The sequence below is a fragment of the Herpailurus yagouaroundi genome, unplaced genomic scaffold (genome assembly GCF_014898765.1).
Source record: "Herpailurus yagouaroundi ecotype Mexico unplaced genomic scaffold, PumYag 203, whole genome shotgun sequence".
Classification (NCBI taxonomy): domain Eukaryota; kingdom Metazoa; phylum Chordata; class Mammalia; order Carnivora; family Felidae; genus Herpailurus; species Herpailurus yagouaroundi.
The window spans coordinates 29,412,203-29,439,372 of NW_024412434.1; the positions used below are offsets into that span (position 1 = coordinate 29,412,203).

At 39.1% G+C, this 27,170-nt stretch overlaps 1 protein-coding gene across 9 annotated transcripts in view; it reads right to left on the minus strand.

The window, feature by feature from the left end:
* Positions 1 to 27,170, minus strand: part of TASOR2 (transcription activation suppressor family member 2) — an 80,220-nt gene that overhangs the window by 41,737 nt on the left and 11,313 nt on the right. For 4 of the 9 annotated variants that reach the window (XM_040451531.1, XM_040451532.1, XM_040451526.1 and 1 more), the window contains exons 1-13: positions 20,986 to 21,624; positions 20,176 to 20,922; positions 17,775 to 17,908; positions 11,637 to 11,782; positions 11,260 to 11,355; positions 10,130 to 10,202; positions 5,817 to 5,908; positions 3,798 to 3,935; positions 3,527 to 3,651; positions 3,428 to 3,447; positions 3,236 to 3,335; positions 1,200 to 1,300; positions 415 to 518 (exon numbers count right to left, since the gene is read on the minus strand). In XM_040451531.1, coding sequence (XP_040307465.1) covers positions 415 to 518; positions 1,200 to 1,300; positions 3,236 to 3,335; positions 3,428 to 3,447; positions 3,527 to 3,651; positions 3,798 to 3,935; positions 5,817 to 5,908; positions 10,130 to 10,202; positions 11,260 to 11,355; positions 11,637 to 11,782; positions 17,775 to 17,908; positions 20,176 to 20,276 — 1,230 coding nt within the window. In that variant the 5' untranslated portion in view covers positions 20,277 to 20,922; positions 20,986 to 21,624. Of the gene's footprint in view, positions 1 to 414; positions 519 to 1,199; positions 1,301 to 3,235; positions 3,336 to 3,427; positions 3,448 to 3,526; positions 3,652 to 3,797; positions 3,936 to 5,816; positions 5,909 to 10,129; positions 10,203 to 11,259; positions 11,356 to 11,636; positions 11,783 to 17,774; positions 17,909 to 20,175; positions 20,923 to 20,985; positions 21,625 to 27,170 lie in introns of those variants that run through there. The other 5 variants (XM_040451529.1, XM_040451528.1, XM_040451530.1 and 2 more) reach the window with 5 other exon arrangements.

Genomic DNA, 27,170 nt, shown 5'->3' on the forward strand with positions numbered 1-27,170 from the left:
CTACAATATGGAAACAGTAGGGGCACTAGCTTTTGATTTTTTTTCCCCTCATATAGCTATAGATCAACACACATCACTTGTAAAGAAGTATCTCACAAGTGGTACTTTGATTAATTCAGACACCCTAGGGATCTACTCAATTCCTCTGTCATGAAACAAAAACAACAACAAAAAAGGATTTGGGAAAAACTGTCCTATTATTTCTAAAATCAGGAGTATAAACAGACTAACGAGACACGAGAGTTCACTGAGGCACAAAAAGGGATGAAGATGTTAGTCGATAAATATTAAGTGATGAAAATCCTTTCAGCAAACTAAAATGATTCACTCTAGGCACAGCCAACTAATAATTAGCTATCGATTTCTTAATGCAAGGCAAAAAGAGTAATTACATTTTAAACTGATGAGCCTTACCAGTTGCTTATTTTTAATGTATTCTATTAGCGTATCTATTTTTTCCCCTTGTTTGTTTGACAGTTCCACCTCATACATCCTGAAGCACATATCTTGGCAACAGACTGTGGAGAAAATCAGAAAAACAGGACAATTTTTTAAAATGCCATTATGCCTTTTAGTAACCAATTTATCCATTTTAGATGTTGAAAAGATGAAAGAAGAGCTAGGAATACTCTTAAAAAAACATTCATCATTCAATGGTCTTTGTTACAAAACTCCTTAAAAAGAAGTTACTGTATAAAGCATTTGGAAACAACGCTTTCATTAACATTGACTCTACTACAGTATTTGACAAGACCAAAAAAAATACTACACAAATAATATAAACATCAATGTTCCATGAATCAATCTAAATGACCAGGAAATTTCTTTCTTGTGTTTTCTGCTGTTTTTCTTCAGTTAGAAGTACATAAATAAGTAAAAACCACCACCGCAAAACCTCTGTTCTCCGTGAAAGGCATTGTCATGTGGTTCCAACTATTTGTAAGCATCTTTCTGCTTACCGCCCTCAGTGTTCTATAGTAAATCTAGTCTTTGCCACCTTAGATAAACTACCTTTCACAGTTTCTAGTTGGCTTCCAAGGAACTCAATCACATAGCAACCCTACAACTTTCATGAAAGGCCCTTTTGAGAATCGCTTAGGGCCAAAACTCAACAGTGTGTGTATGCGTGTGTGCATGATAGATAAAAATCAGTGGAATAAAGCCCAGGACGTGCAATGTATCATTACATGTGAACAGACCTTTTTGCTCCAAGTAATTCTGTTTTCGAAAGGCAGCTTCTGGTAGTCTTTTTTTCAAAGATGAGATTGTCATTACATACTTAAAATCTAGTTCATGTGGTCTAAAAAACAAAACAACAATATCATGCAATCTAATAAACACTTAAACTACATCTTCATAATTTTTGATTTTCTAATATAAATGCAAGCAAAAATATCAAAACAAGAAAGTCCTTAAATTGATAAAATCCCAGTCAGGTAATAAGCACATATATAAATACTGCAGATTTTTAAATACAGAACCCCACAGACCACGTCGGCAAATACATTCACATTTTCTGAATGCGTGTGTTTCTGAGATGAAGCCAAACATCCACATGAATGGAAGAATTACGCATCCTGGGATGAGAATTTTCTAAACATTATACTACGTGAGAATTGGCGACTTCGGACAATAGTGGACTGGTTCACCACCCTGTGCCACAGAATGAACCTCATCCAGACTTTTGCACCATTTTCCCCGACTGTTTCCTTCTTTAAAACTCATTTTCAAATACTTCTGGACTTATAAATGCCCCCCTTGCCTCTAAATACTTCTGAGTGTGTGTGTCCTTAAAAAAGGACATTTCCTTATGCAACCACAAAACAATTAATAAAATCAAGAAATTAACAATGATATAGTACCATTATTTAGCCCACACACCTTATTCAAAGTTTGCCAAATGTCTCACTGTGGGGCTTTGTAACAAAACATTTCCCCCCCGCCCCGGTCCAGGATCCAATCCAGAATGACACAATCCATTTAGTTATGTCTCTTTCATCACCTTCAATCTGACGAGTCTCTTGGTCTTTCTTTATCTTTAATGGGTTTGGTATTTTTTCAAGAACACAGACCATGTATTTTGCAGAATGCCCCTCAATCTGGGTATGTCTGATGTTTCCTGCTGATTAGGACAGCAGGAAAACCACACAAGTGGCACTGTGTCATTCTCCTTGCATCCCATCAGGAAGCACGTGATACTTGTTCCACTGTTGGTGATGTTAACTTGGACCATTTAGGTCATTGTTCTGACCACTTCGCTCTACATAGGTTAACTGCATTCCATAGTGACAAAGAACCTTCCCGTCTCTCCCATTTATTTCCAGAATTCTTACTGTACTCTCTGGGTTCTAATACCCACCTCACTCCTCCGTCTTCTTAAAACAGGTCAATAGAAAGAAAATTAATTCTGACAGCACACCTGTTTTCACTTCATATTTCAATAAAATATGTCTATCTTTCAACGTTTATTTATTTTTGGGACAGAGAGAGACAGAGCATGAACGGGGGAGGGGCAGAGAGAGAGGGAGACACAGAATCGGAAACAGGCTCCAGGCTCTGAGCCATCAGCCCAGAGCCTGACGCGGGGCTCGAACTCACGGACCGCGAGATCGTGACCTGGCTGAAGTCGGACGCTTAACCGACTGCGCCACCCAGGCGCCCCATAATATGTCTATCTTTCAACAGTTTTGGGGGGTAACTAAGAACAGATTAAATAAAAAGATTTCATAGGATGCCCTTCACAGTGCCCCAGACGAAAATAATTCATTGTAATGTAACTACATGTAATAGCTACTCCACTTAATAGGAGTCTAGGAAAATCATGGGATAATCAGAAAATCAGATACCGTAATTCTTAATAAAGACTCAACAATAGCATAAGTGCCTATAATCTGCTGCACCTGCTATCTAGACAAATCCAATCTCTTTCTTGGGGAAAGTCAAACATCTAGTATCAATTCAGTTTAGCCTGTGAAGTCATATTCCTATGAATGGATAAAGATATTAAAATTTCAAAAGTGGCCTGTCAAAGATTATAAAACTATTTCAAAGCCAAGGTTGGAATTTAGATCTGAATTTAGGTTGCCTGTGCTCCGTACATCTACCCAAACGTACTCTAATCTGACACCAAGTACAACTGCTTCATTTCACACCAGTACCAACAAACAAGACCTCAAAATGAGAATTAAAAAAAAGAGAGACAAACATTAGTAAAGGACACAAACTCAATACTTACAGTTGGGCTGGAACAGCTGTACCGTAAGAGGACCAAAGACTGACATCACACAGCAGACAGCCTTGAATAATTAATTTGCCTTGCCACAAAGGGGTAAGAGCTTTAAGAAATGAGTAAAAAAAGAAACTGATTACTTATGAACAAAACATTTACTGAAAAAAAACCAAAAGAACTAATTAAATAATTTCTTACCATTTTCACTGAGTTCAAATCTAGGGAAAAAGAAAAGGTATTTTTATAAGAGCAAACGAAACAGATCCAGTAAAACAAAGTATGTGCACAATTACTTACATGCTTTCATGAGCTGACGCTGCCATCTTTTTAGGTTCCCTGTACTGAAAAGCTACAATAACATAAGGACAGATCTGCCTGGGCCGCTCAATAACAGTGCTGCCTGAAAGTTCATAGAGGTAATACTGAAAGAAGAGAAATAAGGATTATCAGGGTAGCACTATGGAACTCCATAGGCACCAAGTCCATCTCAACTCCACCCAGTCCTGCCATTTAACACATTAGATTCAGAAATGTACCCTGGGAACGATTTATTCCCCGGTGACTATACCTGACTCAGTTCAAATGCGCGAAAATGACTCGTCTTGTGAGAAACCTTGTTAGTATTTGCAGCCACGTGGCAATCATAGCCAGAAGATGGGCTAGTATAGTTAGTTGTATAATTCTCAGACACAAACTTGACTTTTCCCTAGAATGAAAATATTAAGACTAATCAGATGTCTCTAAATGGCAATAATCTTATTCTAGGATTCATTTAAAAGTAGCCTACTGAGGATGTGGACGTGTTTCAAACAGATTGTTAAGAACTATGGCTCTTAGAAAATTACGTTAAGGCCAACAATTGTTTTAGTTATCCATAAGCCTCTTAACACTGTATTTAAAAATCTGGTATACCTGGGCATATTTCTGAGGTAAATGACCATAGTTCTTATCTCAACACGAAAGAAGGACATGAATCACCCCAAATTTAAGTGGACCATTTCTCTAAAAGAAAAATTATATAGCCTACCAACCGAATAGATTAGCTCAATGACTGTAACATAAAAGATGACAAAAAAAATCCAAACTTTCACAGGATGAGTTTTCAAACTGAAGTATTAAGTTATCAATTATAATTTAATACACATCAAGATATTTCTACTATGCTGGGACTCAGTAAATTAGCAAGGAGCAGATAGGCAGTAAAGTGCTTAGCAGGTCATTGGCCCCAATTACTGAACAGTTGATAGTATTTCCTATAATAGATTTCTTATAGGTCTTTCAGAAAAAGTAAAAAAAAAAAAAAAAAAAAAGGAAGGCAATCAAAGTTACCATATATACAATGAAATATCATACAGTAATTTTAAAAGCTTTTGTAAATAATATAATGACATATGCGGAAAAATACACAAAGTATATACCAAATGAAGTAAAGTTATAGGCAACTTTTATTTTTATCTTTACAGAAAGAATTTACTTTTTTTTTTTTTTTTTTTTTTTTTTTTTTTTTAAGGTCCTGCTTCTTCATTTACAGAACAGTCAGGGGCCATAATAATAAGCCAAAGCATATAGACAGCACTTCTCAGTGAGCAATCACAGCCTGTACTGTCTCCCCCTCAAACATTTTATGGCGTTGGACATGGCTGACTTTTGAGCAGTAAAGGAAGAACTGAGAGCACATACAGGTAAACACTGAACAGCATGTCCAGCAGCAGGAGGGCACAGGGCCAAGAAGCCCAGGGCAAAGCCCAGCGGACATAAACACACCCCCGACGGCAGCCGGCACCCTCTGCCGCGGAGCGGGTGGACGAGGGAGGGCAAGCGGGGACTGTGCCCCAGGGGATGCTACCTGCTCGCCAGTTCTTGGGGACACACTTTGGAATAAGAAGGATTCACACTTAAAAAGACACGTCAGTAGTGTTTATAATCCAAGAACTCAAGATAGTAAGACAGCTACAATGAAAGCAAAAACAACAAAACGAGACCACACAATGTGTCCTCACAAAGCCCACCAAGCACTAAAATCAAGTTTGCCTTGGATCTACCCAAGTGAACTTTCTAATCATGCTATTCACTTGTACTGAACTATGTAAGGGTGTTGAAGAATTTCTGAGATCAGCAGTTATAGATGCCACATAAAGCTGTGAACAGGGTCTGGATGTTTTAGGGATTGAGGAAACAGCCTCTCTTATTTCGACAATTTAAACCAAAAAACGAAAGTTCCCTTCTAAATTCATCTCTTGTAACTGGAATCACAATGTTTTATAAGCTGCTACTGGTGTCCTGTTATTTAATATTTAAAAAGAGGCACTGTGGGCCAGGGTGAGAGAAGGCTTTTCACTGAACACCTTTTGTATTATTTTGAATTTTTTTTTATTTTTTAAAAACATATTCATAGATGATCTATCAAAGGAACAAAAAAAGCTTTGTCTTTAAAGGAAAGCAAAAATAGCAGTAATCTTTTCTGAATTTGGATAGCTGTCTTCAATGACCACTACGTTTAGCAAATGATCTGCAAAGAACATTATCACAGACTGATAACCTTTAGTTTTTGAAAGAAAAATTATATAGAAGCGCATTTGGGCTTTACCTTAATTAGGTTAAAAATTACAACATAACCAGACTTCCCATGATACCATGGTCTTGCATGAAGATAGTCTGAATATTTGGAAATATATACACCTATAAAAGTATAAGATATAGATTAATTCACACTTTAAAAGGACTGTTTACTCATATACATTTCACATGTAAGGGCTACCTGTAACTAAAAAGACAAATAAAAGTCAACATTAAACTGTTCCAAAACTGCTTACCTTTTAAAAACTATTGGAGATATTCGAAAAGTATGGAAACATGAGAGCTATGACAAGACAGAATTTATCTGACGGACAACGAATTTTCTAGTTGGGTACAATAATTAAAGAGGGATGAACGAATCACATTCTTGGTAAATTCTAAGTTTATTTTTTTCCCCAGGCAATCATTCTGTGGAAAGGCCTACAGTAATCTGATTCTCAAGTTATTTTTTTACAAAACATCTCGGTAAGTACTCATATAATAATAAGTGCTGAGGTTTACTAGATAGCAGGTATGTGCTGGGCAGCAGTGACACCAAAGGAAATAAAACAAGTTCCTGCCTTCAAGCAGCTTATTCTGCTAGTGTGTGAAACTTCCAGAAAGGCAGGAGGTACGTTTGTGTTCTTCACCATTGAAGCCACATCACAGCCCAACATACAGGAAGTACTTAACTGTCAGACACATGCTGTATTTGAGGACACAAAGAAATGGAAATAAGCAATGTATTTGTTTAGAAAAGGAGTTCTTTCAACAGACGAGTGAAATTCTCAGAGAACAGAGTGAACAAAAGTATGGAAGCATAAAAGATTATAAATTGTTTAGGACAGTGGGGCCACGGTGTGGGGAGCAGGGGAGAAAGCCCGAGAAGCTTGAGGCTGAAAAGGAAGCTTGGAACTGAACAGTAGAGATCTTTGTAGGGCTTGCTGTAGGCAACAGAGACCCATCAAAGGTGTTCAGCAACAGACTGCCACTTACATTTTTTTTTAAGTTTGTTTACTCTGAGAGAGAGAGAGAGAGAAAGAGAGAGAGAGAGAGAGAGAGAGAGAGAGAGAGAGAGAGAGAAAGCATGAGTCGAGGAGGGGCACAGAGAAAGGAAGAGAGAGAATCCCAAGCAGGCTCCGCACTGTCAGCGTGGAGCCTGATGCGGGGCTTGAACCCACAAACAGTGACATCATGACCCGAGCCGAAGTCGGATGCTTAACGGACGGAGCCACCCGGGTGCCCCCAGACTGCCACTTAAAAGAGGGCGGAGTCTCAAGAGGGGAGAGATGAGAATCAGGATCAACCAGAAAGCTGCCCTAAGAGATGAGACAGGAGAGGAAAGTCTCCATGTGGCAGCGGTAGGGGAATAGGGAGGAAAGAGCAGGTCCCACAGAGACTCCTGAACCGCATCTCTCGAAACGCAAAGACAATGCAAGGCGAGAGCACTGTGATACGCTGGAGGGAGCAATGAGCTTGTGGTCGGCGCTGGGTTCCAGGGCCAAGTCCTTTCTTCCTACTAATAACCACATGACTGAGGAGTAAGTCACTTAAGCGGGGACAGTGGGCTTGGGTCATGGATGCAGCAGCCACAGGAAGCAGTCCTCAGGAAGATTTACTATAAAATACTACATTAATATAAAATATTATATAAAATATTACTGTTATACACAGAACTATCCATTTCTACGTGAGCCAAAAACTTAATTTTTTTTAATGTTTATTTATTATTGAGTGAGACAGAGTGTGAGCTGGGGAGGGGCAGAGAGAGAGGGAGACACAGAATCCGAAACAGGTTCCAGGCTCCGAGCTGTCAGCACAGAGCCCGACGTGGGGCTCCAACTCACGAACCGTGAGATCATGACCTGAGCTGAAGTCGGAAGCCTGACTGAGTCACCCAGGGGCCCCAAGGCAAAAACTTTAAAATGCACACAGCCAGGAGTGTTATTTTATTACCCAGCCAAGTAGGTGTTCAAGAAGAAAATGTACTTGTTGGAATCATCCAGTTTCTACTCTACCACCCTACTGAAGCCAGCCTGTATCTTAAACAATATAATCATGGGATGATAGTAATGTAGAAAACCGGCCTTATTGTTTTAGGGATGTAAGCTGAAGTATTTACTTTCAAATTCTCCAACAACAACAAAATTGTATAACCAAATTAAGGGAAGAATGCAAAACATTTTCTGTTAAACTTAGGGCATGGGTGTATTATATGGTCCTCTCTACTTTTCTTATGTTATTATGTTTTATAATGAAAAGAGGGTGGTGAAAAAGAGTAAGAAGAAAAAAGGTTTTATGTAAGATGTTCCGGGGGTTAAGAATATACATTCCCTTTCGTGGTCTTTGGAAGATGTGAATGCAAGTTTTCAAACACGTTGCTTTACACAGAATGACCACATAACCCAGCAATTCCACTGCCGGGTCTATGCCTAAGAGAAGTGGAAACAAATGTCTACACAAAAACGTGGATGTAAGTGTGCACAGCAGCATTTTTCGTAACAGCCAAGAAGTGGAAACAACCCGATGTCCCTCAAGTGCTCAAAGAATAAAGAAAACAGGTAGAACCCTACAACGGGATACTATGCAGCCAAAAGGCAAACAAAGTGCCGGTACAAGCTACACCACGGAGGAGCCCGGAAGACACTAAACTGAGGCAAGAAGTCGTACAACGTAACGTGGGGTCCCATTTAGGTGGAATGTCTGCGCTAGGCAAATCCACAGAGGGAAAAGCAGATGAGTGGGTGCCTGGGCTGGTGGTGGCGGGGGATGCGGCCCCCGCTAACAGGGCCACTGCTAACAGGCCCGGGACTTCTTTCCTGGGTGATGCAAACGGTCTACAACGGACTGTGCTGTGGGTAGCACGACTCTATGAACACATTAAAAATTGCTGAACTGGACACTGGGTGAGTTGCGGGGTATATGAACTTTATCTCGGTGAAGCTCTGTGAAAGAAAAGGTCAGCAGGAATCTGGCCACTCCCCCAATCATCTCAGTCTTGATCCCCACACTGCTGGCATCTGAGACAGCTGAATAGCTCTCCTTAGGTCCTTCTGCTTTCCGTCAAACTCCACTCCCCAGCTGTTCCTCCGCTACGCTGCTCCCGGCTGCCCTCCTCTCCCCTCCCCACCTGATGGCCCCACAACGATCCGACAGTCCTGACTGGTCTTTGCCACCTTCTCCTCCTGATACTGTCCCACGTAACGGTATCTTTGACTTCAACTAACACCCAGCCCCGCCACCATGAACCCCACTCTAAATCCTTTTCCAGCAACTTTTTTACCATCAGCAAGATATCTCCCAGAAACACTTGGGAAAATCTCATTATTTCTCAAATCCAACTCCAGAAAGTAGTGTCCATTTACTGAGAGCTTACCAGGTATGTGCTCCCAGCTAAGCACGTCACATAGCCTCCCACTATCCTCACAACAGATCTAAAAGACAGTCTTATCTATTTCACAGATGAGGAAACTGAAGCTCAAAGAAATGTAGTGCTAATCCATATTCTTGACTATAAGATTACCTTTCTCTTTTAACTCCTCGGCTTCCCTAACAATGTCTTCTCCTTCTGTGCCTCTTTTCTATTAACGATATTGCTGTAGTGTAAGTTTACAACTTTATATCTGAATATTTCTTTCTCTTACTCCTCACATTCCACAGTTGCCAAGTTTGGTCAGGTCTATCTATTCTCTATTCCTTACTGCCATTATAATAGTTTAGAAGGACATCCTCATTAGTCCTGAATGACTGTACTAATCTCTTGGTGCTGGAAGATACCTTCAGTATCTTTTCTAGTCCAATCAACCTTTTAAAAAAAAGTTCTGGAGCTCCTGGGTGGCTCAGTTGGTTAAGCGTCCAACTTCAGCTCAGGTCACGATCTCGTGGTTCGTGGGTTCAAGCCCCGCGTTGGGTTCTGTGCTGGCAGCTCAGTCCCTGGACCCTCCTTCGGATTCTGTCTCCCCACCTTCTCTCTCTGCCCCCTCCCATTCATGCTCTGTCTCTCAAAAATAAATAAAAACATGAAGAAAGAAAGAAAGAAAGAAAGAAAGAAAGAAAGAAAGAAAGAAAGAAAGAAAGAAAGAAAGGAAGGAAGGAAGGAAGGAAGGAAGGAAGGAAGGAAGGAAGGAAGGAAGGAAGGAAAGAAAAAAATATAAAAAGTTCTGATATGTAACCTCTATCGGAAACTCTTAATTCTTAGACTCAAAGCTCATTTATTTGTTTAAAGCTCTGATTTTAAAGATTTTTATATCATTAATGAAACTGACTTTTAATAGAAGTATCTCATGAAATTAATTAAACCCCACTTCATCCTGTAAAAGAGATTCTTTTTTCTCACAGACTTACCTTTGGCTGGGTCACCAAGAGTAGTAAGAGCACCGCTGCCCACACAGAGTCCACGCTGACATACTAACTTTGCCTTGAAATAAATAAAAGACAGAACTTTGCTTATCGTATCAGTCTTAGGAGAGACAATGAAATAACACTACAACAGAACCTTGCAAATAGATATGGAATGTGTACACAGTATGTATTTACAGCACAAAGCAAGCTTATGCAAGGTAACTGTGTTTGGTTAATAGTTTATGAAATGTTATCATTTCTGTTAACAAACATGTCATCAGCAAAACTAAATTGAACAAGCTCACAGATTAAGTCCTCTCTTGAAGATTTCAATTATAGCTATGGAATCACTAAACTGGAAGATGTGTTAACCCCAAATGCCTCTTTTAGTATGAATTCACAGTGTCTCTTATTTGTAAGTGGATGATTAAGCAAATAAATGAATTCTTCTGGTATTACTATATAATCCTTATGTATATGCTAACGTTAAGTATTTTTTAAGCATCTACCTTTATTCTTCAATCACAATCACAATCAAAATACTGAATTATCTTAAGTTGAATTATAAATCTCTAGTGTTGTTAAATCTGTATCCAGGAAGCCATACACATCTTTGGAGGCACAGCCTCCACATAGCAGTTTCCTTCTCCCAAAGTTTTGGTACAAACAATAAAGAAGTTCAATTTTCAAAGACAGTCATGAAACAATTTCAAGTAACTTGACTGCTGAAAGTGTTCACCTTATCCCACCATGTAATTGAAACTTGAAAAAGCCTCCATAAGAAACAGAAAGTATCTATGTGAACCATGATCCAGAACGGTGAAATATCCATTCACCCCGTCAAAAGGCATTACTGATACTTAAGAAACCTGCATTCATGCAAATCTGACCTCGAGCTGACAGTGTATTGCAGATGAAACTAAAGCAGGCCTGTGAAAAGGTGTAGAAATCAAATCTCTTTCATAATCAGCCTTCACAACCATTTATACTGCCACCAAAAGTACGTAACAAAAAACGCTGGTGAACTGGGAATTTTACAAATCTTAGAGAACTGAAATACCGATATTTAACGATATCATTAATTTTGTACACTAAGATCAAAAAATTAGTGTTCTATGACCTAACCCCCTTACCTGACTTTCAGTTTCAAACAGAAGAAATCCGTAAGTCTCTTTAAGTTCTTCCTGAGTATAATTACTTGCTTTTTTTTCTTGGTAAAAAGCTTTGTACTGTATAAAGAGAGAATAGTTGAATGCTATAAACATTTATTTTGCCTTGCAAATTAATTTTTAAAAATGCATCATCTGAATTCCTCCTGTTAAAAAACTAATGAAATTTATTATTTTTTCTATTCCCTAAAATACATTCTTATTACCTTCCAAGGATTTCTTATCTCATCTGAAAGTGACAGCTGAGAAGAACAAGGCTTATATACCAAAAATGATGGGTCTATTTCTTTAAAACTAAAATAAAACTAACACACAGACACAGTGTGTACCAAGCACCTCACCTCATTTAAGAAAATGTCATTTTTCACCAAAGTCACTTGACTGTACTGAAAACCATGCTCAGATGCAGAGTCCAAGTAAGAAGTATGAAGAATTGAAATTGCCCTCTGGAAGAGAGAGTCTGAACTCAAGGACACTGTCTCAAAAACTGTAAAACACAAACAAAAATAATGCAACTGTTTAAGATAACCAAAGGATGGGGTTTAAAGCAGCACACTAAATATCACTGAACACGTCATCTAGTCCCTGCCTGGAGAATGCAGACATTGACAATGTGTTCTTGGCGACTGTACCTGGACTGTCTTAAAAGACCTCTCACGGGAAGAACATAATCTAAACGGAGGTGAGCGGGGCAGCTGGGTGGCTCAGTCGGTTGGGCGTCCAACTTCAGCCCACAGTTCGTGGGTTCAAGCCCCGCACTGGGCTCTGTGCTGACCCTGGAGCCTGCTTCAGATTCTGCGTCTCTTTCTCTCTGTCCCTCCCCAGCTCGAGCTCTATCTCTCTCAAAAATAAATAAATGCTGAAACAAGTTTTTAAAACAGAGGTGAGTTACTGAGGGTGAGTTACTTTCAATACAAGAGTAAAATAAACCCTGCTGGATCCCTCGGGCCTTCTGGTCTAAAGCTGTGCGCTGTAACCACCGCCGGGACAAGCACACCAAACGTGATAGTGCCAAGGTGGTGGTCAGCAATCACTTAGACCAAGGTTTCTCATCCTGAAGTTCTTTAAAACGTACGCCACATTTTGAGACACTTACCCTTCCCGTCTTCTCATCAAATCCCCAAGTGAGCCTGCTGGGTTCCTTTCAAGGGGCCTAATAGTGCACACTCCACAAACACATTAGAAAGCATTGTATCTTTGGGGGTTCCTCAGAGCCTAGACAAGTCTATTGAACTTGACTTCTTACGGGTTATATTATGAAATTACTTTTCTCCATGTCCCCAAAATGAAACTTTGCTACTTTTTAGAAAACCTATGCAGACACATGCTATCCCAGAGATTCTGCACCGCCCCTCCTGTGACAGGCAGGGCTCCTAATCCAGAGTTACTGACTTGGCCCGATAATCCTCTGGATTGAGCCTTCGTGACTTTTGATTTTACAAGTCCTTACTTTAGCCAGAAACTGGGCCTAGTGAGTTCTCATAACATTTAACTATTTGTTTACTCCCTTCTATTTCTATTCTCTTTAACAAGGTCGAGGTGGGGAGGTACAAACTAAGGACCAGAAGTTTTGGTCATATAGGATAAATAAACCATTACTACGGCTTCCTACTTCTGCCAGAACCTGCCGATTACATTAAAGTCCAAAACCTAAAGGAAAACCAGGAATTTTAGTTAAAAGTAACTAACAAGCAACGGTAAAAAACTGAACTATTATAGAAATGGAAACAAACATTTCAGTCAAGTGAATTTGGACTCAACTGTCCTACCACTTCAACTACCTAAGTAATGCTTTAATAACCAAAATGTCCTAGTATCCAAAGTGAAAGACTGTACGTAGCACGGAAGGAAAACAGGATGAAACATTTAAGGCTATTCTGAAATTCGTACATCTCATCCATGATCCAGATCAACTGTTTTACTTTTTCTCAGTTTCACTCTTTCCTTCGATAGCAGGGTACAAATGTTATAGCACATGGATATTCTTAAGAGGCTTGAATAGCAAAACACCAGGGGTAAGAATTAAAATGATGGCTTTAGCCATGTTACTCAAAGTGAGAAGCCTATGTCTTTGTAACTCTGTCTTACAAATAAAGTGCCCTGCTAGCTCAAATGCAAATCAGGATTCCTCTAAAGCTTCAACTTGGGAAACTTTGTATTTCATATTTTTAAAAAGGCAAAATAATATTTAAAAATCTAAGTAAACTCTGAGGCTCAATGTTTGAGAAATAGGTTGCTTGCAGTGAAAGAAATAAAACAGCTTTGGAAATGAACATCCTATGATTATCAACTCTTCAATTCCACAAGATGTTAATACGAAGACACAGGTTTTAAATTGCAGAAGTAACGAATATTACATATATCCACATTTTTGAGGGTCAATGCACAATAAACTAAAAACTGTGAAAAATAGTGCAATTTGAAAAATAAAAAAAGCCCATCCAACACAGTATTTCCAAAATACATGTGTCAGAGAACACTATTTGTCAGTGTGAGGAATACTGTTCTCAACAAAGCTATGAATAGAGACGATGGTTTAAAATAAACACTAGGAGGGGATGGACGCCTGGGTAGCACAGTCGGCTAAGTGTCTGACTCGATCTTGGCTCAGGTCACGATCTCACGGTTCATGAGCTTGAGCCCCTCATCGGGCTCTGTGCTGACAGTACAGAGCCTGCTTGGGGTTCTCTCTTTCCTTCTCTTTGTGCACCCCCTCCTCCCTTGTACTCTCTCTGTCTCTCTCAAAATAAATAAATAAACTTAAAAAATGCTTAAAAAAATAAAATAAACAATAGGAAGTGACTGTGTGCTAATATATTTTTATACCTAAAACTATTTATGGTTAAAAATGTTTCCCCCTTAAGTCAGCATTTTCCAAACAGCAATATATTTACAAAATAATTTTACAGTTAGGGAGGGGGCGGGGGAGAAAAAAAAATAATTTTACAGTTAGCAGAAGGAAAAGCACGTCCACACTATAACTGTTACAAATCTACAGTAAATCCTGACTCTTTCATAATAAAGGATCTCAATCATACTCAAGAAAGCACAAGTTTCATGCTCCATAGCTAAGGAGATAGATGAGCATTTCATCAAGAAATTATTTGACATTACCTCTTCTTGAACAATGTACTCCCACTTAAGAGTCTCGCTAGTGTACAAAATAGTATGAGCACTAAATGGATGGCCGCATTTTTGCTGAGCAATACATACGCTTCATTTAAACATTCAAGGTTATCAGAATATTAAGAGACTGAAGAGGGGCGATCCTACAAAGAAACACTAAAACAACTTGAAAAATACCTGTCAGTAAAGAGGAAAGAGTGTCTCTTGGGACTTAAGTCACCAACAGAGAGCATGTGGGGAAAATTCAAGTTCAATCACAATGGCTCTAGACATTGAGTTAATATTCCTTCCTGTAGCACCTATGATCTGGGCACATTTCTACTAGGCATGGATTCAGTCTCAAAAGTTATGTCAAGCTTGGCACAAAAACAGACACTCAGATCCATGGAACAGAATAGAGAACCCAGAAATGGACCCACAAACATATGGCCAACTAATCTTTGACAAAGCAGGAAAGAGTATCCAATGGAATAAAGACGGTCGCTTTAGCAAGTGGTGCTGGGAAAACTGGACAGCAACATGCAGAAAAATGAACCTGGACCACTTTCTTACACCATACACAAAAATAAACTCAAAATGGAGGAAAGACCTGAATGTAAGACAGGAAGCCATCGAAATCCTCAAGGAGCAAGCATGCAAAAACCTCTTTGACCTTGGCCGCAGCAACTTCTTACTCAACACGTCTCCAGAGGCAAGGGAAACAAAAGCAAAAATGAACTACTGGGATCTCATCAAAATAAAAAGCTGCTGCATGGTGAAGGAAACAATCGGCAGAACTGAAAGACAACCAATGGGATGGGAGACGTTATCTGCAGATGACTTTATCAGATGATAAAGGGTTAGTATCTAAAATCTATAAAGAACTTACCAAACTCAACCCCCCCAAAAACAATCCAGTGAAGAAATGGGCAAAAGACATGAATAGACACTTCTCCAAAGCAGACATCCAGATGGCTGACACACGAAAAAAATGCTCAACATCACTCATCATCAGGGAAATACAAATTAAAACCACAATGAAATACCACCTTACTCCAGTCAGAATGGCTCAGATTAACAACTCAGGCAATGACAGATGTTGGCTAGGATGTGGAGAAAGGGGACCCCTGTTGTACTGTTGGTGGGAATGCAAACTGGTGCAGCCACTCTGGAAAAAAGTGTGGAGGTTCCTCAAAAAATTAAAGAGAGATCTACCCTACAACCCAGCAATAGCACTACTAGGTATTTACCCAAGGGATACAGGTGTGCTGTTTCAAAGGGGCACATGCACCCCAATGTTTATAGCATCCATTGACAACAGCCAAAGTACGGAAAGAGCCCAAATGTCCAGTGACGAATGAATGAACCAAGAAGATGTGGTATATCAGGACACCTGGGTGGCTCAGTCAGTTAAGCGTCCAACTTTGGCTCAGGTCATGATCTCATAGTTCATGGGGTCAAGGCTCGCATCAGGCTGTGCGCTGACAGCTCAGAGCCTGGAGCCTGCTTCGGATTCTGTGTCTCCCTCTCTCTGTTCCTCTCCTGCTCCTGTTCTGTCTCTCAAAATAATTAAAAACATTTAAAAAAAGAGAGATGGTGTGTGTGTGTATACACATATATACATACAATGGAGTATTACTTGGCAATCAAAAAGAATGAAATCTTGCCATCTGCAACTATGTGGATGGAACTAGAGGGTATTATGGTAAGTGAAATTAGTCAGAGAAAGACAAGTATCATGTGACTTCACTCATATGAGGACTTTAAGATACAAGACAGATGAACATAAGGGAAGGGAAGCAAAAATAATGTAAAAACAAGGAGGGTGACAAAACCTAAGAGACTCGTAAATACAGAGAACCTAGAGTTGCTGGAAGGGTTGGGGGTGGGGGGGGATGAGGGGGGGGGATGAGCTAAATAGGGAAGGGGCATTAAGGAAGACACTTGTGGGGATGGGCACTGGGTGTTATACACAGGGGATGAATCACTGGAATCTACTCCTAAAATCATTATTGCACTATATGCTAACTTGGAAGTAAATTAAAACAAAACAAAACAAAAGTTAAGTCAAGCTTGACACAAGCTGGATTCTGTTCAAAGTACCCTGTATTTATCTCCCCCTTTCTCAAAAGCCATCAGAGATACTGAGTGTCTGCTTTTGGACACCTGTTTCTCTCTTTTTAACTTCTAATGAGAGGAATTAGAAAATTATAAACCAACATCTGATGCTATGGCACAAGTATCTGTTTTCTATTCTAGAAGCATCTATCTGGTCTGAAAGCAAATAATGAGATGAACTAATGCCAACAACTTCAGTGTCACAACAACTGTTAACACAAATCAGCCACCTCTACATCGCCCCCAAACTCTCATGACCACATGCCCTGTTTATAGGCAGGAGCACTCATCAAAGAAAGAAACACTCAGAACCCAACACCACCTGCCACTAAAGGTCCTTATTAGTATTTCCTTTAGATGGACTGCAACCTACCTCTGGTAACACTATCGATGCATCCATCCTCCATCAATCTAAGCTGGCCCTTTGATAGGTGCTGAAGAAGAGCCCATTCCTTAACTATCGGATCCTAAAATGTATTACCTTTACTTTTCAGACATTAAGGGATTGCCAGTTTAAGGTAAGTACAACTTTTTTAGAGCACAATTTGGCAGGACCTAACAAAAACTTAAATGTGTATACCAGATAAGCATTCCACTTCCAGGAATGTACTCCTTAGACATACTAGCCTGAGTGCACAGGCTATATGTACAAGGGGTATTCCACGCACTTGTATCTATAATAACAAAAACACAAGATAACCAACTAAATTGCCGTCAGTAAGGAAACACCGTACAACTACTGAATAAAAATCAAAATAAATACATATATACTGACATATAAAAATATCTATTACATACTGAGTAAATAACATGTATTATATAATGTCATTTTGGTAAAAAAAAATACATTACAAATATGTGTTTGAAAATTTACAGAAAAAGATCTAGAAAGATGGGAAACCAAATTAACAGTGTTTAAACCAATGGTTACTGAAGGAGAAGAGGATAAAGGGGAACTTTTACTTGTTACCTTATACGTATTACAACTGAGGTTTTCTTACATAAGCATGTATTACTTCTACCAAAATGAATCATAACTTCAAAGAAATACAAATAGAGAAATGTGACAATTTCCCTTGAACATATACCTTTTCCAATGCCATTTGAAAATTTAATCACATTAATTTTGGATTAATGACTTATAATTTTTTTAAAAAATCCTTTCATTTTACATGATTGAAATTAAAATTTTTTAATTCTACCGTTTTCCTTTGGGTTTGTTAGTAATAACTTATAGCATTTAGTTTAATACCCACTCTTTTCTGATATGAACCCTGGCTCGGTCTCCTCTAAGACAGAATGTAGCTGGGAGGGTGGTCTTAATTCACTGTCACCAAGTACACCCCCAGAATTCTTGACAGAGTCCTGTTCTCTGTTAGTGTCATAATTGCTAAAATGAGAAAAGAAAAAATGAAATCATAAAGCGAATAGTTCTATTCACAGCATATTTACCATATAAACAAATGTTTACTGAGCATCTAATTTATGTTAGGTACAATTCTGTAATGTTTACCATCTTTGACAGGTCTCCAGAGCGAAGGGCGAAATTTGGTCTATAAGCAGTAACACACATAAGATGAAATGCCTTTCTTTTAATATTCTTTAAGTTCTGAAGAAAATTCTGTTCACAGAAATAAGTTATGCTTATAGTAATCACATTGGCCTCACTTAAAAAAAAAATCTTTTGAAATGAAGAGTAGAGATTATAGAACTGCATGCATGTTCTACTGGTTGAAAGTAACAAAATCAAATAGAATACAGTTAAAGAAAATCTCTCCCCACCACTAAATATGATTCATCCATTCTTTAGATACAACTATTAGGGTGCCTATTACATATATATGAGAAACTGTCTCTACAATGAAAGCTTAGACTAGAAAAGGAAGATGAACCTGTACAGAAACCAGTACTATAAGTACGTGGGAGAATCTAGAACACAATGTAGTGGATGCATCATAGGGATTCCATTAAGATGGGATATATCAAGACGTTTCAGAGGGATCGATAACTTGAAGTCTGAGTAGGTGCTCAAATAATAAAGCCAAAAGAAGGGCTAGCCCGTATATTTTCTGGCAACAGAAACAGTATGAGCAAAGAGAGAGAGAAACATATGTAAAAGGAACTGTGGGTAGTTTATTTGAAGAATTCAATGTACTTTAAAAAAAATTAGTATATTTTTAGTTTTACAATAGTACACCCTTTTTCAAAAACGATCTGAGGCAGAATTGTGTGGATGTTATCAAGATTTTTCAGAAGAAGTTGTAATACTGACGATATTCATTCATTAAGCAAATAGGTTATTTATGTCAAGAGGGGAGAACTAAATTGGGAATCAAGAGACCAGGAGGGTAGGCCTACCACTAACTTGTTTTATGACGTTAGTATTGTAACACTGTTGACACTTGCCTTCCCAAATATCATGCCCTGTTTTCTTTCCTTCCCCCAAACCACAATTTTGTTTAGGTATTAGGTGATTCCATGCTTTAGGCGGGAGGGGGAGGGAGGGAGGGAGGGAGAGAGAGAGAGAGAGAGAGAATGCGTGTGTGTGTGTGTGTGTGTGTGTGTGAGATATAGAGAGAGAGGGAATTTACGCTCATTATGGTATCTGGCCAATGAGATGTGAATGGACATCAGTAGAGAGAATTCTGAAGGAAAAAACACATTCTCCCCATCTCCATCTTCTAGCCTTAGGGCCTCGTTTTAAGATGTGTTTGCTGCCCGGAATTCCTTGCAACCAAGATGAGATTGATCAGCCGGCACATTAAGAGTGAAACAAAACAGAATCTCAATCACTGAAGAAGTCCTTGAAATGCTGAACAAATTCACCTGGAGCTGCCCTGCCTCTCAATCTTTTGAGATGTGAAATAATAAATGTTCCTTTATTGTTTAAACCACTCTCGTTGGCAACTGAAAACACACTATGAACTTGGTTAAATCATTTATTTTAATGTCTCATTTACTTGGAATTATCTTTTAAAAAAGTTTTTTTAATGTTTATTTATTTTTGAGAGAGAGAGAGAGAGTGCCAGGTGGAAGAGGGGCAGAGAGAGAGGGAGACACAGAATCGGAAGCAGGCTCCAGGCTCCGAGCTGTCAGCACAGAGCCTGACGTGGGGCTCAAACTCACGAACTGTGAGATCAGGACCTGAGCCTAAGTTGGACGCTTAACTGACTGAGCCACCCAGACTCCCTGAAATTATGTTTCTAAAGCTCCTTTCCATTCTAACACTGTGACTTTACCAACTGCCTTCCTGAAGCCCTGTTATGTATGAGGCATTGTGCACTGCACTAGATAATTTATCAAATTCCTCTTTTATTTGTCACCATGCATGGAGACATTTATCCTAGTATTTATTAGCAAGAAATCACAAAACCTAATATAACTTGAAACCTAAAATATAAGGGTATTTAAAGCCTTTGATTCCCACCTACTCAGTAAGTCTTACCTCCCTCCCACACACAATGGAAAAAGACCCTTGATTCAGATCACTCCTAATGTAATTTCCCTTACTAGTTATATACAAAGTCTGATTTTCACACTCCTCCACCACTTCAAGTTTTCCTCACATTGAAAGCCCCCAAATCTAGCTTCTCTGATGACTTAAAAATTTTCCACCTGGCTAGAATCATTCTTCACAAGCGTTCCACGGATATTTACCGTAGTCCTGCTCTATGTACAGGTCTGGGCTGGAGCTCGGGAACACGGGAACAAACGGGAGACTGTATGTCTTGTCTACCTGCGAGAGTGGTCTCTAACATTTAGGTCATAATTTCAGAACTGTCTGTCAAAGTTCTGTTCAGAACAAGCTCCTCTTCCATGGAACAATGAAGGGCACACATTTTGTAATCAGAAGGACTTGGTAAGACAAGATTTTGAAGCTAAGTCTTTCTACCTTTGTGACTCCGAGAAAGCTGCTTAATCTTTCTTCCCCTTCTTTTTAAAAATAAATGTCATCAAGGCACATACACTAAATAAAAAGCCGCATACCAGTAGTCTTATCAATCACTGCCCCTACCCTCCCAGGGAGCCCTGATTTCCATTCTTCTTAGGCAATCATTTTCAACTTTAGCTCTATCTTCTGGTAGAACTCCATGTTTGTAAATACAATAGCTATATAAATTCATATCACTAATTTTGCTACGTCATTATTCAATGTTTCAATAAGTGGTATGCATTAATCATAGCTGGGCCACACTGGGTAGTCAATTTCCTTTTTTACATGATGGTTCATTTTTCTGAATTTAAGATGGTCTCTGCTTAAAATTCTCCCAGAGAACCCAAATCTCCTCCGAACAGATAGATACATCAAGTGTTTGGAGACGCCGTTTGTACAGCATTGTGTCCTCCGGCTTCAGTCTGGACCTGTGCTCCCCGGTGAAGGACCTGTGCTTCCCGGTGAAGGACCTGTGCTTCCTGGTGAAAGACCTGTGCTTCCCGGTGAAGGACCTGTGCTTCCCGGTGAAGGACCTGTGCTCTCCAGTGAACCAAAGAGCTTTGCGCCCTTGGTGGGGGATGCTGAGATACAGCACTGATGTATAAATGTTCAGCACGATCCCAGTTGGCAGAAACCGATGACCTGACTCTAAAACTTACATTCAAAGGATACAGAACAGCCAAAACAATTTTAGAAAAAATGGCAAATTTGAAGGATTCACCACCTGATTTCAAGAATCACCACAAAGCTAACGCAGTCACAACTGTGGTGTTTTAACGATAATACATACAGATCAGTGGGACAGCATGAGAGCTCAGAAACTGTCAGAAGGCTGCCAATATAACCCAAGAGGAAAAGAACAACTTGAAAAAAGATGATGCTATAACCACCAAATCAGAAAAAACAAACAAACATGAACTTCAACCCCTACCTCAAACCATAAAATTCAAACGGAAATGAATGACAGACATAAACGTAACCGCTACTGCTATGAAGTTCCTAGAAAAAGATCAAAAGAGAAAATTCTGACCAGGGGGCAGGTTAAGATTGCTTAGGGCATAAAAATCAGTTCTCATAAAAGAAAAACTGATACACTGGACTTCATGAAAATTATAAAACCTTCTGAGCTTCAAAAGACATCATTAAGAAATTAAAGTATTTATGAAGGACGTGTATCCAGAATATACAAAGAAGTCTTTTTTTTTTTAATATTTATTTATTTTTGAGAGAGAGAGAGAGACAGAGCGTGAGGGAGAGAAGGACAGAGAGAGGGGGAAACACAGATTCCGAAGCAGACTCCAGGCTCTGAGCACAGAGCCCAATGTGGGGCTTGAACTCATGAACTGTGAGATCATGATCTGAGCCAAAGTCGGATGCCTAACTGACTGAGCCACCTAGGCGGCCCCAGAGTATACAAAGGACTCTTAAACACACTTCACAAACAACATACTAACAGCAAGTACGTACGTGGGAAAATGGTCAACATTATTAGTTATCAGGGAGGTGCCACTTGCTCACCAGAATGACTAAAATTAGAAAGACTGAGAGTACTAAGTGTTGGCAAGGATGAGGAACCTCTGGAACTCTCATACATTCCTGGTAGGAATAGAAACCTATATTGCCATTGGAAAAATGTTTTGCCAGTTTCTTACAAACTTAAATATGTACTTACTTTATGGCCCAGCAATTTTATTCCTACATATTTACCCAAGAAAAATGAAACATTACGTCCATAAAAAAAAAATGTGTACACGAACTTTCGGGGCACATAAGCTAAAACTGGAAACAATCTAAATGTTCATGATAGGTGTTTGGATAAACTATGGTCTTTTCATACAATATACTATTCTACTCAGGGATTTAAAAAAAAACCTGCTGATACATGCATGAATCTCAAAAACATTAAACTGGACAAAAGAAATCAGACATAAAAAGTACACACTGTAGGATCCATACATACATGAAGTTCTAGAATTGGTAAAACTAATCTGTAGTGATAATCGTATCAGTGGTTGTTGCGGGTAGAGGGCAGGAATAGAAAAACTGATTGCAAGTGAAGCAGGCATGAAGGAACTTTCTGGGGTGATATAAATATCCTATATTTTTATGGGTGTGTTGCTCACAGGGTTCACACATTTACCAAAATTCACTGAACTATATACTTAAAATGTGTTTAGCACCAAATATGGATATGAGATAGCATATAACATCTGACCCAAATCCAGTAAAATTACTGGATTTTATGTGACCATAAAAAAATTAATCTCAAGAGCCCCATGCTTAAAAAAAAAAACAAAAACAAAAAACCAAGAACTACTTATAAATGACATAAGTTAAATTATAATGAAATTTAAAATGTTTGAACTGAATGACAATGAAAACACCTATCTGAACTTAGGCACATGCAAAATATCTACAAGAAAAAACTACAAGAAAACCATTAATTTTAAACGTACATGTTAAAGCAAAACATTTGAAAATCAGTGAACTGAAGAGTCAATTCAAGAACTTAGAAAACAGAGAAGTGGTAAATTCAAAGAAAATAAGCAAAGGAAGTAAGTAATAAAGATTAGAAGCTAACTGAATAGAAGAACAAAGAACCACAGAGCAGGAACATATGTGGTACATATCCCCCCACCTGAGCCTTTTCTCACATATTTATATCAGTTAACTACTGTTTAGTAACAAGCCATCTCAAAATTCAGTAGCTTACAACCACAATCATTTACTACTGCTCACATTTCTACAATGTGGGCTGAATTAGGCTTAGTCCAGCTGGCATAGCTCCGATCCATCTCTCTCTCATCTTCCTTCAGCCAGTGAACTAGCAGAGGCATGTTTTTCTCATGGAAATGGCAGAGGTGCAGAGAACAAATGCAGAACACCAAGTCCTCTTAAGGTTTATCAGGCCTGAAACTAACATACTGTCATTTCTACCTGATATTATTGCCCACACCAAGTCATACAGCCAAACTCAAAGTCAGCGGGGAAGAAGAGATATCCTGTCCCTTTAGTGGGAAGAAATGCAGAGTCAGGGCAGGAACGCAAAGAGGAGGAGAGCCCTGGGCTTCATAATACAATTGATAGTGATGATGGTTGTACATCCTTGTGAATATACTAAAAACTAATTAATTAAAAACCAATGTAATAAAATACTACATTAAAAAAATAAGAAAGAAACGCAATCTACCACAGTATCACTGTAAGGATGTTGTGCATATTCTTGTTTTTCATATTTAAACAAGATGAATTATCCTGAACCAGCAGAATGCTCAGGACGTAGGCAGGGGTGAGAGCAGTTTTCCGTTTTCTTAATTTAGGAGTTCCCCCTTCTTCGTTCCTGCATCCAAGGATTTTTGAAAAAATAATACGGTTCCTTTGTTGTCAACCTGCAAGTGTACTGTGGATCAGGAGGGTGTGTGTACTTCCAGCTCTGTTTTCCTCTTCAAGATCACTAAGAAGACACATCCCTTGCTTTCCAAGGTTATATACTCACTTCTAGGGAGTATTTTGCTAGCTCATTTTAAGATCTCTGGGCCACTCAGGTACTTTCCAATTCCTCTCTGCATTCCTTAATGGACACTATACGGCTGTTCAGTCTCAGCCTGGTAGGCAACGATTCTTTTAGGATGGGACTGCTGCCAGGACTGGATGGCTGCTGGAAATTTCTGAGCTATGCCCCCTCTGCACAGCTCTGCCTTTTCTCATAGAACTGCTGGGGCTTCCGAACAGTACTTATGTATATATTCAAGTTTACCGGGTTTCTTTTTCTCCTTCACTTGTTCAAAATGTAGTCTGAGAACTGCCCCCGCCTCCCATTCTTTATGGAAGTAGAATGATTAAAAACTAATCTGGCCTTGTTCCTTTTGGAACTATACGTTCAGTCTGATGATTTGGTTTCATTCTGTTTTGTTCTTCAGGGCATCAGACAGAAGACCCATTCAACCCACAAACTCACATCTTCCAGTTCTGGGACTAGATGGTTGTTTCCTCCCACTGTGTAAGACAAAAGACCTCCTTGACTGGTGCTCTATCTTTCTTATCTTCACACCCTTATTTTCTAATGCTTGTGGCCATTTTATTTTGGGGGGAGAGTTCTTGAGCTTTATTATCCAATCCTTACATATTTTTTTTCTGCTCTTACAGAGCCCTTTTCTGTTTTCTAAATAATTAAAAAAAATAGGGGCGCCTGGGTGGCGCAGTCGGTTAAGCGTCCGACTTCAGCCAGGTCACGATCTCGCGGTCCGTGAGTTCAAGCCCCGCGTCGGGCTCTGGGCTGATGGCTCAGAGCCTGGAGCCTGTTTCTGATTCTGTGTCTCCCTCTCTCTCTGCCCCTCCCCCGTTCATGCTCTGTCTCTCTCTGTCCCCAAAAAATAAACGTTAAAAAAAATTAAAAAAAAAATAATTAAAAAAAATAGAACCTCCTCTTCTTTCATGGATGTCGTATCATTTCTAAAGATGCTATAGTTTTCTTTGGTTGAAGTTTCTTCTGTTAACTGCAGTAAATTTATTTCTACCAAGCTCCTTTTATATCCTACTTGTTTATCCCTGTTTGATTTCTTTCATGTTAGACACTTGCACCCAGTGGCTGGGGATCCTCTGCTGTCCATTTATGTTTACACGTGAGGCACTTAAAGCTGCCTGAAAGTCTGGTGCATCAACAGTGCTTCTTGACCAGCGGCCCTTACTCTTTCACATGATCTGATGGTGATGCAGCTGTTGAATCGGGCAAACTCCCAAAGTCCGTGTCTGTTAAATATTTTGCCATGGTTTGGTAAGTTTCCCCAGAAAAGATTCCTTTAATATCTTGTTTAGAGGGAGCATAAGCTTGACTATTAGTTCTGATTTCACGCTTCAGTACGCTTTCACTTAATCTTCACTTTCATTGAGGTGCTCTGCCCCTACCTCTGCTGTCTGGCATGCCCAGTGAACGTCTCCTGAGTGTCAACCTTCAGTCCTCTGTCTGGGTAGAGGGGAGGTAGACAGTTGTCTGGGTGCAGACAGCAGGGAAGGGAATCCAGAGCGTGAAAACTACAAAAATCATCACTCAGACCTTCTATTTCCACTCCACCCTTTATTCCCACCTTGACAAGTACCCGGTACTTCTAAATCCTGAGCTGCTGCCAGACTGCCTGGTGGGACTATGCCTGCCCCTTGATGGCTTCCGGGTCTTCAGCCTTCAGCATCCTCTAATCCACAAAGTCACTTATCACCTGACCATCTTCTTTCTAGTTTCCCAAAGCTGACTGCACCTGGCATCTACTTTCCCATTCTCTTTTTGTGGATTTACAACTTTATTGTTTTACTGTAACCTCAGTGGGATTTCCAGAGGGTGTATATAATTGGACATGTTACACTACAAGTGTCTACTTAATATAAGTCTTAATTTCTTCAATTAAAACATGTGGACTATATCCTCTAACTCTGGTAGTTACTATTGCCAGTGGTTGTTACTTTAACTTTTATCATTATGAAGACTTCACTTACTTAATGTATTGGCCGCAGACCTAAGTATATATCAAACAGCCAATAAATATTTCACTTAAAAAGAATTACCTTTTAGTGCATATATACTCAATAAGCAGGTCTTCATATCACAAAAAGTACAATCTCAAGTAGATCTTCAATGATATTTCTCACACAGCACTCTCTTCCTTCCTTTCAGAGTACTTGTTATGATTCACAATTACATATTCATAGTTACTTCAGTAATGTCTATTTCCCCAATGAATCAAGCCCTATGAGGGCAGAAACCATTTCTGTTTTGCTTACTCAGCATCCAACCCAATGCCTGGCATACAGTAAATATGTAACTGGTAACTAAATAAAAGAGTACATAATATTTAGACTATTTAATCTGTCCCAAAACTCAATAAAAGGAATCAAGTTTCCCATCTTGAAAGCAGTCAAATGCTAGTACCAAAGTCTGACAAAGAAAGCATAAAAAAAGAAATTAAAGATTTACCTCTCTTATGAATACAGATAACTAAAATCTTAAAACATATGCACTGGCAAAAAGAATCCATCAGGATGTGAAAATGATAACAGGTATCAATCCAGATTCATTATGGGATTGTTAAAAATTGGTTCAATAAATAGGAAATCCAAACATTTAACTAACAACATCGATAGGTGGAAGTAAGACAACCACAGAGAGGCTGCTGGGTGGTGGGGTGACGCAGAAGAGAAACCAAATGGCAGACTGTCAAAACGAAGTTACCCTCTACCTGTTTATATTACGATGCCTTATAATGTGCAAATTTTTGTTGAAGAGGGTTTTTTTAATTTATGGATTATCTGTCACACTTAATCTAAAAAAACAAGCTAAGATGCTCCCAAATAAAAGATTTATTTAATAACACAGAAAAATGTCCTACCATAAACTGTTTAGAGGAAAGAAAAGCAAATTACAAAAGAGAAGCATATGTACCCATACATCTTTAAGAACACACACCACAGTTTAAACAACGGTCGTCTTCTGCATAACACTTAACAACATCCACTATCTTTCTTGTTTATTTGGTTATCCTCTCAGCACTAGTTTATTCATTTCATGAGTACAGGGAATCTGTCCTTTTCCAAGCTGTATCCCCAGTGCCTAGATCAGTGCCTGGTACACAATAAGGTATCAATAAACACTTACGTAATGAATCAATTCATTTTCCAGATCATTTTTCTACTCACCTTGACCCACCTTCCCCTGACTTACCACTGAGTT